The sequence below is a fragment of the Chiloscyllium punctatum genome, chromosome 8 (genome assembly GCF_047496795.1).
Source record: "Chiloscyllium punctatum isolate Juve2018m chromosome 8, sChiPun1.3, whole genome shotgun sequence".
NCBI classification, from domain to species: Eukaryota; Metazoa; Chordata; class Chondrichthyes; order Orectolobiformes; family Hemiscylliidae; genus Chiloscyllium; species Chiloscyllium punctatum.
In genome coordinates, this window is record NC_092746.1 from 104,466,975 (window position 1) to 104,481,266 (window position 14,292).

General features: G+C 40.8%; 1 protein-coding gene across 4 annotated transcripts in view; it reads right to left on the bottom strand.

Annotated features, from left to right (window-relative positions):
• Nucleotides 1–14,292, bottom strand: part of dync2i1 (dynein 2 intermediate chain 1) — a 104,797-nt gene that overhangs the window by 57,521 nt on the left and 32,984 nt on the right. For 2 of the 4 annotated variants that reach the window (XM_072576192.1, XM_072576190.1), the window contains 3 exons: nucleotides 11,956–12,013; nucleotides 1,889–2,005; nucleotides 597–671 (listed from right to left, as the gene is read on the bottom strand). In XM_072576192.1, coding sequence (XP_072432293.1) covers nucleotides 597–671; nucleotides 1,889–2,005; nucleotides 11,956–12,013 — 250 coding nt within the window. The remainder of the gene's footprint in view (nucleotides 1–596; nucleotides 672–1,888; nucleotides 2,006–11,955; nucleotides 12,014–14,292) is intronic. The other 2 variants (XM_072576191.1, XM_072576193.1) reach the window with 2 other exon arrangements.

Sequence of the window (14,292 nt, forward strand, 5' to 3'; positions counted from 1 at the left end):
CCTGCATGAAAGGAATGCAATGGCATTTATGGACAGGTTGCTTAGAAAATATGTCATAATGGCCCTTCTTCTGAGTCAGGGGCCTGAGGTCAAGTTCCACCCGTGAGTCATAACGTATCCAAAAAAAAAGTAGATTAAAATTATACAACCATTGTGGTAGTGATAGAGCCGCTGGCTCTGAGCCAGGAGGCCTGGGTTGAAGTCCCACCTGCTCCAGGTGCAGTAATGACATTTCTGAACAGGATAATTAGAAAATATCAATTAAATTAACACTTTAGTTTTGTGCTGCAGTTTACATGCGAATAACACAGTCAAATGCTGCAATATGAATGTGATCATGGAGACTTTCCAGACGTGACTGTGTTAACATAAGTAAACTAATATGCACATCCTGAGAAGAAAATTCTTTCAAGCCTTGCTAACATGCTAAACTAGAAGATGCTCAATAAATAAAACAGAATTACGTTTAAAGTAATAAAAAAATTGCAAATTTTAACAGCCTGAAAACATGTCAACCCAGGTACAAAAGTATAGTTGAGAAATGTTACAAATCATGCTTTTTGATTATCTATACACTACAAGCTAATGGTCAATACCTCAAAATCATCATCATAGTTTGACGATTCAATAGGGGACTGGCTATCCATAGCAATTTCTTCTCTTTCAACAAACTGCAAAGAAATTTTCAGTTTTTTAGAAGTAGGATAATAGTTATCTGCAGTAATACGAATATCAGATCCAAACAATACTCCATTATTAAGTCACTTCGAAGTTATACATAACTAAAGCTTTCATGATTAGGACATAGAAAAATTACACAATTTCCATGCGAGCAGAAAAGGCCAAGAAAATCTGATAGCCATTCTTTAAATTACAAACTGCTTTGATATGGTAAAACGGGAAAAAGAAGTTGTCATTCGTCAGCCAGTCATTAACTCAATAACAGACTTTAGTTTGACAAAAGAATAATGAGATAAAAAGAGCTATATGCCAGGCTTTGAATGATCAACATAAAAACAGTATTCAAAGACAATGCTTTAAAAAGGGATATAGGTAAATATTGTTCAACATAACAAGAGTCCAAATTAAGGGCAAGTGCAGAAACATCATTTAAAATTTGACATTTTAAAAACTAAACATGAATTAATACCTAAAAGAATAAGACTGCATACAAAACTTAATCTTCAGTGCCCGAGGGCGGTTAACTATGATTAACACAGAAGATATTCACAAACTAGTTTTTAATGCTTGATATGTTAAGATATAACATTGTGTGGCCAGTCTGTATCTACCACAGAAATAAAGTAACTTCACACTATTCAACACTTTTCATGAAACAGTAAAACGGTTTTCACAAAACTAACAGAGGAGGATGAAACTTGAACAAGGTAGTTTGGATTTTTGCACTAAATGATGCAACTCCTTTTCTGAAATTATTGAACCATTTACAGATAAAAAAAAATTGCACATAATGCTACTTAACATTTCTTTGACAGCAAAGTATTCCAATTTGAGAAATTTTGAAAAAAAAGTAAATTCATACTGTGCATCAAACAGTGAAATAATGTCTTCAGCCTTGTTAAGAATAAAAAAAACTTTAAGTGCAATTATAAGCGCACAAAGAAAAGATTTGATTAATATTATTCAACTTTGATGACTCTATTAATTTTGAAATGGACGAACAAAATATTCACACAGCAAAATACTTGAAAGAAGAAAATTAACTTCTAAAATTAGTAATTTTTTCACTGAATAAAATCCTGCATATTTTAAAATAAAAACGACACTAACTCTCTCTCTCCCACTGTCTAGATTTCTAATAAGGGAATGGAATAACTTTAAGCACTGATTTAATTGAACTACTTTACAAGAAAGGTCAAATTCTTACAGCTGCATCATCATCATCATCATCAATTAATCCGGCCTGACTGGACCGCCATGTGGATGGAAATCTGCCTGTACCCTGCGATTTTGTCAGGAACATAGTTGAAAAGACAGATAAGAGCTATAATAAACAAAAGCATTTTACATAATGGAAAATATGATAGCCTTTTAAAATTATACTATAGGATTAAGATATGTTACATTGCCAGATGGCACATCATTGATACAAAACTGAAATAACAAGTGGAATTCAGTTCCTTGCTTCTTACTTTAGAGGGCTCCAACTACCTTTGCAAGTGACAAATTGAACACTGGTGAGACATAAACTTGAAAATAATCATAATCCTGCGGTTCCAGTGAATATCAAAAATTCTCAACTGTTCCTTATATTTCATATGAAGAATATTCACATTAGGAGATCACCCCATTTGTAAGAAATAAACAGTCCCACAAAAAACTCTAAAGTTCTAAAGTTGTGTTTTTGACCATTCTAGAATTGGTTAGCATAATGGTTGGCATGCTCACAAAGCCCAAATTGGCAAGGCCAGGGGTTGGCATGTGGAGTTGCAGCAGCCAGCTAGATGGCCAAAAGGTTTTGTGGTGACATTTACCTACGCAGATTTTGAATCAAATGGTTGAAGGAGCTAATCACTTATCCTATTCTCAAGCCATGGAGAAATCCATGAGTGGGTGGGAAATAGATCCCAAGTACAGACAGTTAGATGGAAACTCATTGACCTCAATAATCAGCCTGAATTCTGTATCCCTCTGCAAATATAGCCAAGCAGATGACAAAGAAGTAATACAATGGACATTCAATCTTACTAATAGAGCCACAGAATGGATACAGCACATTAATTCACCTCATTGTGTATATATCAGTTCCCTGTAAGAGCAATTAAGTTAGCCGACTGCTCTGTCCTTTTCCTGCACTTTTGCACATCTCTTCTCTTCAGACAATTATCCAATTCACATTGAAGGTCACAACTGGATCTGCAAACACACACTTTCAGGCACTGCATCCCAAGCCTTAACCAACTGGCATTTCCTTAAAATGTCCATTTTGTCAATCGCCTTAAATTGACTTCATCTGGTTCTCAACTCTTCTGCCAATGCGAACAGTTCTCCTTATCTACTCTGATCTGACTCCTCATGACAGTGAAAGCCAGTATCAAGTCTTGTCCCAATCTTTCTTTCTCCAAGGAGAACAATGTCAGGTTTTGATTCAAGTATCCATGTTAAGTGGAAGCCTCTCACATCTGGGAACACTTATGCAAATCCCTTCACATCTCCTCTAATACAGTCACAGTGTTCCTGAACTGTGGTGTAGAGAACTGGCCATAATACTCCAGTTGAGGCCAAATCAGTATTCTATAGGAGTTTGATTCCTTGCTGTTTCACTCTATTGACAGAATTTTCTCCTTTCGGTGTTTCAAGAAAGGTGACAAAATAGATTAGAATGAACAGAGTCTCAACAAGAGGAATGCTCATATGATTTTCCCAAGTGACAACTCTCTTATTTCTATGTATTTGCATCTCAAACCTCAACTCACCTAGTTATATCTTCCTTCTAATTCTCCATCTCTCCTCTAAGAAGGCACTTCATGCAAAACCACGATAGGTAAAACAGGTGTGGTAGCTGCAGTTTGACAAGTGCCTGTCGTGGTCACCACATAACTACTACTTCTGCATGATCTCCATGCATAGTCCATGCCACCATCCTTGGAGACCTTTCATCTACACAGCACAGCATTGGAGAACCATCAGGCTCATTTGCTCCCAGACCAACTCAGCACTGAATACAGCCCTCCAATCAGTGTACCTTGAAGCTGAGGGACATTTATGATTAATACTCCTGTCAGATTGCTTTGTCCATAGAGTAGCCATATATCTAATGCATCATCACAGGATACTTTTGTACTGACATGAACACATGCACTTCATGCCCCTTCCTTCAATTTCTGAGCCTCAATGGCTTTCACACTTGCTTGGAGGCTGCTAGCATCTATCTGGATAACATTGTTTTCCTCCTGCACAGTCAGCTACTGAGCAGTCAGTTGCAGGCTACCAGCCTCTGCCATTTAGCTGGCTTTTTAGTGCAGATTGAGAGGCATGCAGCTTGGAAGGATTTAGAGCACTGAACAATCAAACTCTCAGTTCAACAAGGGGTGGCTGCGTCACTGGAGAGCAATATCCTACATCAATGTCAGAGCTGTAGCGTGTCACAGTAGATTACATGGTAAAAACACTACCATTTGCTTAAAGCACAAGCAATGCGTGGAATTCAAAGGGGAAAAGTCCTGAGTTACATGAAAGAAAATGACAGTCTGTCAGAGGGCACCACCACAGTGGGCAGCACGGTGGCACAGTGGTTAGCACTGCTGCCTCACAGCGCTAGAGACCTGGATTCAATTCCCGCCTCAGGCGACTGACTGTGTGGAGTTTGCACATTCTCCCCGTGTCTGCGTGGGTTTCCTCTGGGTGCTCCGGTTTCCGCCCACAGTCCAAAGATGTGCAGGTCAGGTGAATTGGCCATGCTAAATTGCCCATAGTGTTAGGTAAGGGGTAAATGTAGGGGTATGGGTGGGTTGCGCTTCGGCGGGTCGGTGTGGACTTGTTGGGCCGAAGGGCCTGTTTCCACACTGTAAGTAATCTAATCTATTCTAATCTAATCTAATCACAGGCAATCAAGAAGTTTATTCTATGCCAGCCCAGGGGTTGGCCATGGTCAGTCCTGCAAGTTAATGACAAACAGTCTGGGGATTATAGATAGGTCAGTCAGGATGCTGAGGAGTGATCAGGCAGGAGGGTTAGTTTAACCTGCAATGGGATTGAATTTGAGGGAAGTGGCTGCGAAAGCAGTCATAGGTCAATCATAAACTGATGCAGTGCCCCCTCTCAGAAGTGCAGAGGGCTAAGAAATGCAGAGGGCAGACTGGATTGGTAATCTGGAAGGATGAGGCAGATCAGAGGTCTTGGTCAACATGATGCCTATAGTACTGAGGATTGTAGTCCATCAGACTTGGTGAGGTCTATGCGTGTATGCAGCACCAGACTTAGAATAAGCCCTTGAATGTAAAGTAACAAAGAGAAACACTATTACTTAGCCCTTCGGAGAGCAGAGGATCAATGACCTTCTTGCAGCTCTGCTAGGCATCCCTTTTCGTTGAGCTGCAATTTCTGTCCAAGCTACTTGGGCCTGTTGGTGCGGCATCCTTTGGCAATCAACAGATAAAAGAATTACCCATCTTTCCATCACTCTAACCACCAGCATCTCCAGATCCCAGTAGGAAGTAAGGAACAAGCTTGCCTTTCATTGGAGTCATTTCAGGGACGAGCAGGAGACCGGAAGGTAGTTGCTAGGTGCAGAGCTGGGCTCTAAATATGGCAACAGAAATGTGCAAGCTGGAGCTCCTGGCAGTGGAGAGCACTTCTGCCTCACTTGCCACAAAAGTACCTCAGAGTCACACCAGACATATAGCTGCATAGTTAGTGAGGTGAAAAATGAACAAATCATTTCACCCCTAGCCATGGTGGGCTATATGCCATGGAACTCACTTGCCACCATATTTCTACAATTCAGTCTAATGTCTGAAAGCCCAGTCAGAGTCATTAAGCACAGAAACAGACCCTTCGGTTCAACTTGTCCATACTGACCAAGTTTCCCAAATTAAACTAGCCCCATTTGGTCCATCTCCCTCCATCTTTTCTATTCAGGCATATATCCAAATGTCTTTTAAATATTGTCACTGTACCTCTATCCCTTTCTCTGGCAGTTCATTCCACATTCAAACCACCCTGTTTGAAACAGTTGCCCCTCTGGTCCTTGTTAAATCTTTCTCCTCTCACCTTAAAAATATGCCCCCGTTTTGAACTTCCCCCACCCTAGAGAAAAGACTTCTGCTATTTAGCTTATCTATGCACCTCATGATTTCATAAACCTCTCTAAAGTCACACCTCAATCTCCTATGTCTATTCTCTTCCATAATCAATGAGTTGCATCCATAAAAGCACAGACAGCTCTACTCTTAAGTGCCCCTTAGAATATCATCCTTTATATTATGTTGCCTCTCCTCTGTCTTCCTAACAAAATGAAACAACTTTTACTTGTCAATTTTCTGAAAAACATTTTTTCTGCCACATGTCCATCTTTCCACCAGCCTATCCATATTCTCTTGAAGTCTATCACTACTCACAGTGCATAATATTCTCAAAAATTTGTCATCTGGAAATCCTGCAATAATTCCCTGTGCTCTTAAGTCTAGTCCATTAATACTGATCAGGAAAAGCAGTGGTCCAAATAACAACCCTTGAAGAATTTTATGTATATTCTTCTGACCTGAAAATAGCACATTAACCACAAATCTCTTTCCTGTCATTCAGGGAACTTGGTGTCTATGTCACCACTGGTCCTTTTACACCATGAGTATTAACTCTGTTGCGGAGCTTGTTCTCAGGCATGTTACCAAATACTAGCACACACCACATCAACCATATTATCTATGTCAATGTTGTCTATTACCTTACTGAAAACCTCAAATGAGTTAAACATTATTTGTGATGAACAAATTTGTTGCAGCTTTCCTTAATTACTGTACACATGCCCAAGTGACTGTCAATTTTGTCAGAGTATCTTTCCTAAAAGCCTTCCTTCACTGAAGTTAAACTGATGGGCCTATAGTTGCGAGATTTATCCTCACATCTTTTTTGAACAAGGGTGTAGCTTTTACAGTTATCCACTCCTCTAATACTGTCCCTGTTTCTCAGGAAGATTAGAAGAGATTGGTCAGTGCCGCTGCAGTTTCCATCCAGAATTCCTTCAGTATCCTCAAATGCATATGATCCAGTCCTGGAAAATCATCAACTTTTAACTAGAGCCAGCCTTTCTAATACTTTTGCCTTATTAATTTTTCAGCCCACCCAGGGCTACAACTACTTCCAGTTTTATTACGACATTAGCAGCATCTTTGTTGGTAAAAACTTATGAAAAAAACTCATTTAATACCTCAGACATGCCCTCTGCATCTACAAGGAAATCCATTTTTCAATGTTTAATGATTCTACTCCTTTTATCATCATTTCACTACTTATACGCCTTTAGGAAACTTCTACATTCCTTTACTTACTTGCAGAAATTTCAATATTTAACAGGTTCTCACATATTATCAAAATGTTATACAGACCTTTTCCGGCTTCATCTTACTCTCTATCTCTTTCCTCATCCATAAATGTCCAGCTCTGATTCTCCTATCACTTACCTTTGGTGAGAATATACCATAAGAAATAGGAACAGGAGGAGGCCATTTAGCCCCTAGAGCCTGCTCCACCATTCAGTAGATTTCATGGCTGAGCCAACCTTCCTCATATGCACAGTTCTCTGTGGCAAGGAGCTTCAAAGACTCAACTCTCAAAGAAACTCATCCTCACCTCAGTCTTAAATTGGCTCTCCTTTATTCTGGGATGATATTCTCTCCCATGAGGGAAATATCCTCTCAGGTTTTATCTTGTCAAGCCCCCTAAGAATCTTATACATTTTAATAATTTCACCTCTAATTCTTGGCTCATAAGACAATCCCTCCATACCGGGGATCATTCTACAGAATCTTCTGAAATCTGACCCTCCTTCTGCCCTCTGGTCCTAGACTCACCCAAAATGGGGAACCACCTTTCCACATCTACCTTTCAAGCCTCCAAAGGACCTTCCACATTTGAAAAGAGGTCACCTCTCATTTTTTTTTATTTAAATGACTACAGGCTCAATCTACTCAGTTTCTCCTAGTAAGATAGATCCTCCATAGCTGATACCAACTCAGTGAACTCTCCCTCAGTGCCAGTATCTCTCTCCTTCAATAAAGATCCAAAACTCTGCACAGCATTCCAACTGTGGTCTGACTAGAGCCATATATAGTTTGAGCAAAACCTCTCAACCTTTATTCCATTTCTTTTCAAATAAAGGCCAACATATATTTTGCTGTTCCTATTACCTACTGAATTTGAATGTGATTCATGTATGAGTTCTGTGGTTTTCTGCAGTCTTTCTCCATCTAAATAATAGAGCTCCTCTATTTTTCCTGCCAATGTACAAATACTTGTATTTTTCCATGTTAGATTCCATTTTTCAAGTTTTTGTCCATTTGCCTAATCTGTCCATATCCCTCTGCCAACTCTTTATATCACCCTCACCATTTGCCTTTCCATCTATTTTTGTGTTACCTGCAAACTTGGCTATGGTACATTCACTTTCCCCATTCAAGTCATTAATATAATTGTAAATAATTGTAGCCCCAGTTCTGATCCCTGTGGCACATCACTAATTACAAGAACCACCCTGAAAACGTCCCCCTTATCCCAACTTTCTGTCTTCTATTAGTTAGTCAATCCTCTATCCACCTCCAACACCATGGGCTCCTATTCTGGTGAGTAGTACAATGTAGAGTACTTTATTAAATGCCTTCTCAATATCCAAAACAAAAATTACATCCACTTCTTTCCTTGATGTATCCTGCTTGTTACTTCCTCAAGGGCAGCGCAGTGGCACAGTGGGTAGCACTGCTACCTCACAGCACCAGGGACGTTCGATTTTAGCCTTGGGTGAGTGTCTGTGGGAGTTTGCATGTTTTCCCTGTGTCAGCAAGGGGTTCCACTGCATGCTCCGGATTCCTCCTACATTCAAAGATGGGCAGGTTAGCTGGATTGGCGATGTGAAGCTGCCCTGTGGTGCCCAGGAATGTGCAAGTTATATGAATTTACCATGGATAAAAATATTGGTTTGGGGGTGGGGATGTGGTAGAGGGGTGGGAGGTGGGCACCTCTGAGTGAGATGCTTTTCGGAGGGTAAGTTCAATGAGCCACATGGCCTCTCTCTGATTAGATTAGATTACTTACAGTGTGGAAACAGGCCCTTCGGCCCAACAAGTCCACACCGACCCGCCGAAGTGTGACCCACCCAGACCCATTCTCCTACATTTACCACTTCACCTTACACTACGGGCAATTTAGCATGGTCAATTTACCTAATCTGCACATTTTTGGATTGTGGGAGGAAACCGGAGCACCTGGAGGAAACCCACGCAGACACGGGGAGAATGTGCAAACTCCACACAGAGAGTCGCCTGAGGCGGGAATTGAACCCGGGTCTCTGGCGCTGTGAGGCAGCAGTGCTAACCACTGTGCCACCGTGCCGCCCGCCTGTAGGAATTCAATGATTCCATGATTCAAAGAATTCTACTAAATTTGTCAGGCATAATTTCATTGAAACCACACTCACTCTGCTTGATCATATTACATATTTCTAAATGCCCTGCCTTGTATCCTTTCTAACATGCTTGAACATTTTCCCAATAAGACATTAAGTGGCATAAAGTGAAGAATATTCTTGCCTCCGTTCCTTTTTAAATAAAGGAACATATTGTCAGTTTTCCAATCCTCTAGGACTTTTCCAGAATCTAAGGATTCTTGGAAAATTACTACTGTCTTCTTTGACAGAACCTTTTAAACAGATGACTTATAACACCCTAGAAGAATAAGGACCACATCTGCATGGGAACACTACCTGCAAATTACATACAAACATACCAATCAGGAGCAGTTAATCCTTCAGCCCTTCTAGCTTGCTCCACCATTCAATTAACTCATGGCCGATCTGACTGTAACCTTTAATCGGCATTCTTATATTTACCACTGTATCACCCCATTTGCCATATTTTTGCCCACTCACAACTAATAAATAGCTTCTTGCATCCTTCTTCTACCTTCTTAAAAACATGTTTTTTTTAAACCAATCTTTGTGGCATCAGCAAACTTGGCAACCATTCCTTCCATCCTTTTGTCCAAGTCATTTATACCAAATATAAACAGTTGAGATCTCAGCATCACCCTGGCAGGACACCACTTGTTGCATCTTGCCAACCTGAAAAAGACCCATTTGCACCTACTCTGCTATTTGTTGACCAGCCAATCTTCTGTCAATATGCTACACTCTCTATATTAAGCCACACACCTTCCTATATTTCAGTTCTTTCACTGTCACTCAGTCAAAATCCCAGCTCGTCCTGCGGAGGAGCACAGGATTTCAGTTGTTAAGAAAGCAGCTTCCCACCACTTTCTGTGTGGCAATTAAGGATAAGCAATAAAGGTCGACCTTTCCAATGATGTCCATATCTCAAACAGATAAGCAAAAAGAAATAGCACGACAATTCTACCCAATTGCAATGAATCAGTGGCCAATAGAAACTTGTATACAAGGCACAGTTTGATGCTGATATAATCGTACCTATTCTGGAGGAATCAACATAGAAATGGTAACAGACAATGCTGACAGCAAGGGATGCAAGAGAATGAAAAATAAATATTCACCTTCTATTGCAACAATCCAAGAACAATTTCACTGGCACAGCTCCTTTAAGTACTTCAAACCACTTTCGGGAGCAAGATACCCAAAGCAACCTTGGGTGAGATTAGGTAGAATGTCTGGACTTTTAGTGAAAAGATGAGTTTTGCAGAGGTACTTAAAAATTGAAAGAAAAGCGAGATCATGAGAGATTGTGAATGTTGCATATCAACCACAAGGTAAAGAGGGCACAAATGTATGCAAGGTCAGAATTAGAAGATCATAGATTGAAGAAGGGGATGCAAGCCTGAAGGAAACTGCAATGACCAAGTCACTGGGTCAAAATCCTGATGCTCCCTCCCTTAAAGGCGCTGTGGGTTCACCTTCAGCATATGGACCACAATGGTTCAAGAAGGTAGCCCACCACCACCTTCTCAAGGGCAACTAAGAACAGGCAATAAATGTGGTCTGGCAAGCGATACTACGTTCTATAACAGAATCAATAAAGGAGGGTGCCATGAAGCCATGGAAGAATTTAAGAATAAAGGCAGGGCCATTACATTTAATGTGTTGAGGGATTGCATGTGACCTAGAATCAGTGATTTCCATTTACACAGATTGAAACAGAAGAAGTCTGAAAATCAGAAAATTGAGAAACAATTGTTACAAAAATTTGTTTCATTGTACAAAACTTCAATAGAACTGAAGTATTAAAACATTTCAGAAGTAGAAAGGTGAAGTATGGATGGTGATGGGAAGCATTGATTTTGATCAGCCATGATCATATTGAATGGCGGTGCAGGCTCGAAGGGCTGAATGGCCTACTCCTGCATCTATTGTCTATTGTCTATTGCATTCTGAACATGTAAAGTAAACATGCTTGTTGCCAGCTCATGTGGAATTTGCATCTCAGCTCTGTATTCAAAGGTCATTCAGATTCTACTTGATCTGGTTTGGCCTGGAGGAGACACCCTTACAGGAGATGGACTCAACAGCTAAAGTAATGTTTACAATGACATGTAAGAATATTGCTTTGATTCTCTCAAACGTTCCATCAGACTTGCACAACTCTAAATCAAATAGAGATTCTCACAAAACAGAACCAGCCATATGATTAGATTAGGTGACTTACAGCATGGAATCAGGCCCTGTGGCCCAACAAGTCCACACTGACCCTCCGAAGAGCAACTCACCCAGACCAATTCCCCTACATTTACACCTTCACCTAACACTACGGGCAATTTAGCATTGCCAATTCACCTAACCTGCACATCTTTGGACTGTGGGAGGAAACTGGAGCACGTGGAGGAAACCCACGCAGACAGAGAATGTGCAAACTCCACGCAGACAGTTGCCTGAGGCAGGAATTGAACCGGTCTCTGGTGCTGTGAGGCAGCAGTGCTAACCATTTGCCACCATGCCGCCCATCATAAATGATGGTGGTGAGGTAGAAGGATGGTGTTGGTTTGTTTGTAAAATGGAAATCTGACTCCATGTCTGTAAATTATGCAAGAAAGAGATAGGATGTAGATAAAGGAAGTGGAGCAAGCCAAGGATAGATGATTAATTATCAGGTTCGGCAGAAATGTGAAATTAGAAGTTTGGTGGTTTTCTCACATGTGACAGATTAAAATAGTTTGTATGTCAGGAAAGGTTAAAAAAAAGGCAACATTCTTTGAAACATCCAACAAATTTAATAAGCAGTTATTATCCTGGGAAGTTAACATAACAGAGAAAATTACCTCTTCCGCAAGAGTTTCGTTTGCTTTCTTTTGACTATCAATTTGTTCTGACGTACTCCTAAAAATAAATACAATTGATTCAAAAATAGAGTTTGTAAAATTGCATACACGCTTATATCTCCATCAAAAATTCCTTTTGAACAAGTCAAACTGATTCAAACAAATATAATTAACTTCATTTCTATTTTTACAGTACATTTTATTGTATCACTTTGGGTTCAGTATCTTAAGGAGGCCAGTGCAGCAAGTGAATTTATATTAATGCGGCAACTCCTAAAATCATATCAGCTTCAGATAAATCACGACATTTATTTCCACTTTTTTCACCATTCTTTATCTCCAAATATTCAATCTTAATTTCTTACCGGAGTTTGTCTCCAAAGATTCTGAACATTTCTGACATCACAATTGCAGAAGCTAATATACGTTTTGAACCAAACCAATCAGATCATGTTCAACCTATCCCTGCAGCAGGCCACTGTCCCTGCCTGTTTCAAGAGGGCCAACATCATCCCTGTGCCTAAGAATGCTCGTGCAGCATATCTCAGTGAGTACCGCCCAATGGCCCTAACTTCGGTGGTCATGAACTGCTTTGAACGGCTGGTCATGGCATTAATCAACTCCAGCCTCCCCACTACTCTTGACACACTCCAATTTGCCTATCGGACTAAGAGATCCACATCAGATGCCATATCACTTGCCCTTCACTCCTTCCTAGAACATCTTGACGCCAAGAAGAGCTACGTCAGAATCCTATTCATTGACTACAGTTCAGCCTTCAACACTATTATCCCCTAGAGATTGATCTCGGACTAAGCCCCACTCTCTGCAACTAGATCCTCAGTTTTCTGACCCACAGGCCACAATCTGGAGATTGGGGACAATACTTCATCATCACTAACACTCAACACTGGAGCCTCCCAGGGGTGCATATTCAGCCCACTACTGTACTCACTGTATACCCATGACTGCATCGCCAAATATGAGACTAATGCCATTTACAAGTTTGCTGGTAACACCACCATAGTCGGTCGAATCTGAGATGGCGACGAAACAGACTACAGATGGGAGGTGGAAGACCTGGGAAAAAGGTGCACTGAGAACAACCTAGCTGTCAATGCCAGCAAAACCAAGGAACTCATTATTGACTTTCGACAGGATGTTATTCATGTCCCCCTACACATTAACAGCACAGAAGTGGAACGAGTGGAGAGTGTCAAGCTCCTGGGAGTGGTCATCCACAACAAGCTTTCTTGGACTCTTCATGTGGACGCACTGGTTACAAAGGCCCAACAACATCTCTTCTTCCTCAGGCAGCTGAGGAAATTTGGGATACAATGAATACCCTTGACAACTTTTATAGGTGCGCCATCGGAGAGCATTCTGCCTGGATGTATCACTACCTGTTATGCAACTGACCCATTCAAGATCGGAGATGGTTACAGAGAGTGGTGAACTCGGCCTGGACAATCACAAAGGCCAACCTCCCATCCACAGAATCCATCTAACAGGCCCACTGTCAAGGAAAGGCCGCCAGTATTCTCAAAGATCCATTCCACCCTGGCAATGCTTTTCTGCAACCTCTACCATCGGGGAGAAGGTACAGGTGCCTGAACACATGCACCAGTCAGTTTCATAACACTTTCTACCCTACTGTTGTTAGAATACTAAATGGACTCTCAAACTCTTAACATTCGCCTGCACATGTGTTTTTGGTTTTGCTGCTGTTTACCTATTATTTACTTACCTATGCTACTTAACTATGTGATCTGCCTGTATTCCTCGCGAGACAAAGCTTCTCACTGTGCCTTGGTACACGTGACAATAAATTCAATTCAATTCAGTATCAAGGGTAAGTGGGTGAGAGCTTGAGTGTGAGTGAGATATAAAATGAGTGGGGGGAGAGTGAGAGAGAGATAGAGAGAGAGATAGAGAGAGAGAGATAGAGAGAGAGAGATAGAGAGAGAGAGATAGAGAGAGAGAGATAGAGAGAGAGAGATAGAGAGAGAGAGAGAGATAGAGAGAGATAGAGAGAGAGACAGAGAGAGAGAGATAGAGAGAGAGAGAGAGATGTGGGGAGGGCAGGTACCGTACAAAACTAAGCCCAGTTCTCCTTTGACCTCGATATCCACAAACTAATACTTCCAGCCTTGTTGATTGAACTATTTTTATTCATTTAAAGGATGAGAGTCTCACCAAAAGAGTATTCATCCCTAATTGACCTTGAAAAGGTTGTGGTGAGCTGCTTTCTAAACACCTGTGTCCATCTCATTCATCAGTTACCCTCATACTTCTAGTCAGCAGAGGTCCTGGGTTTGGAAGGTTCTGACAAAAGAA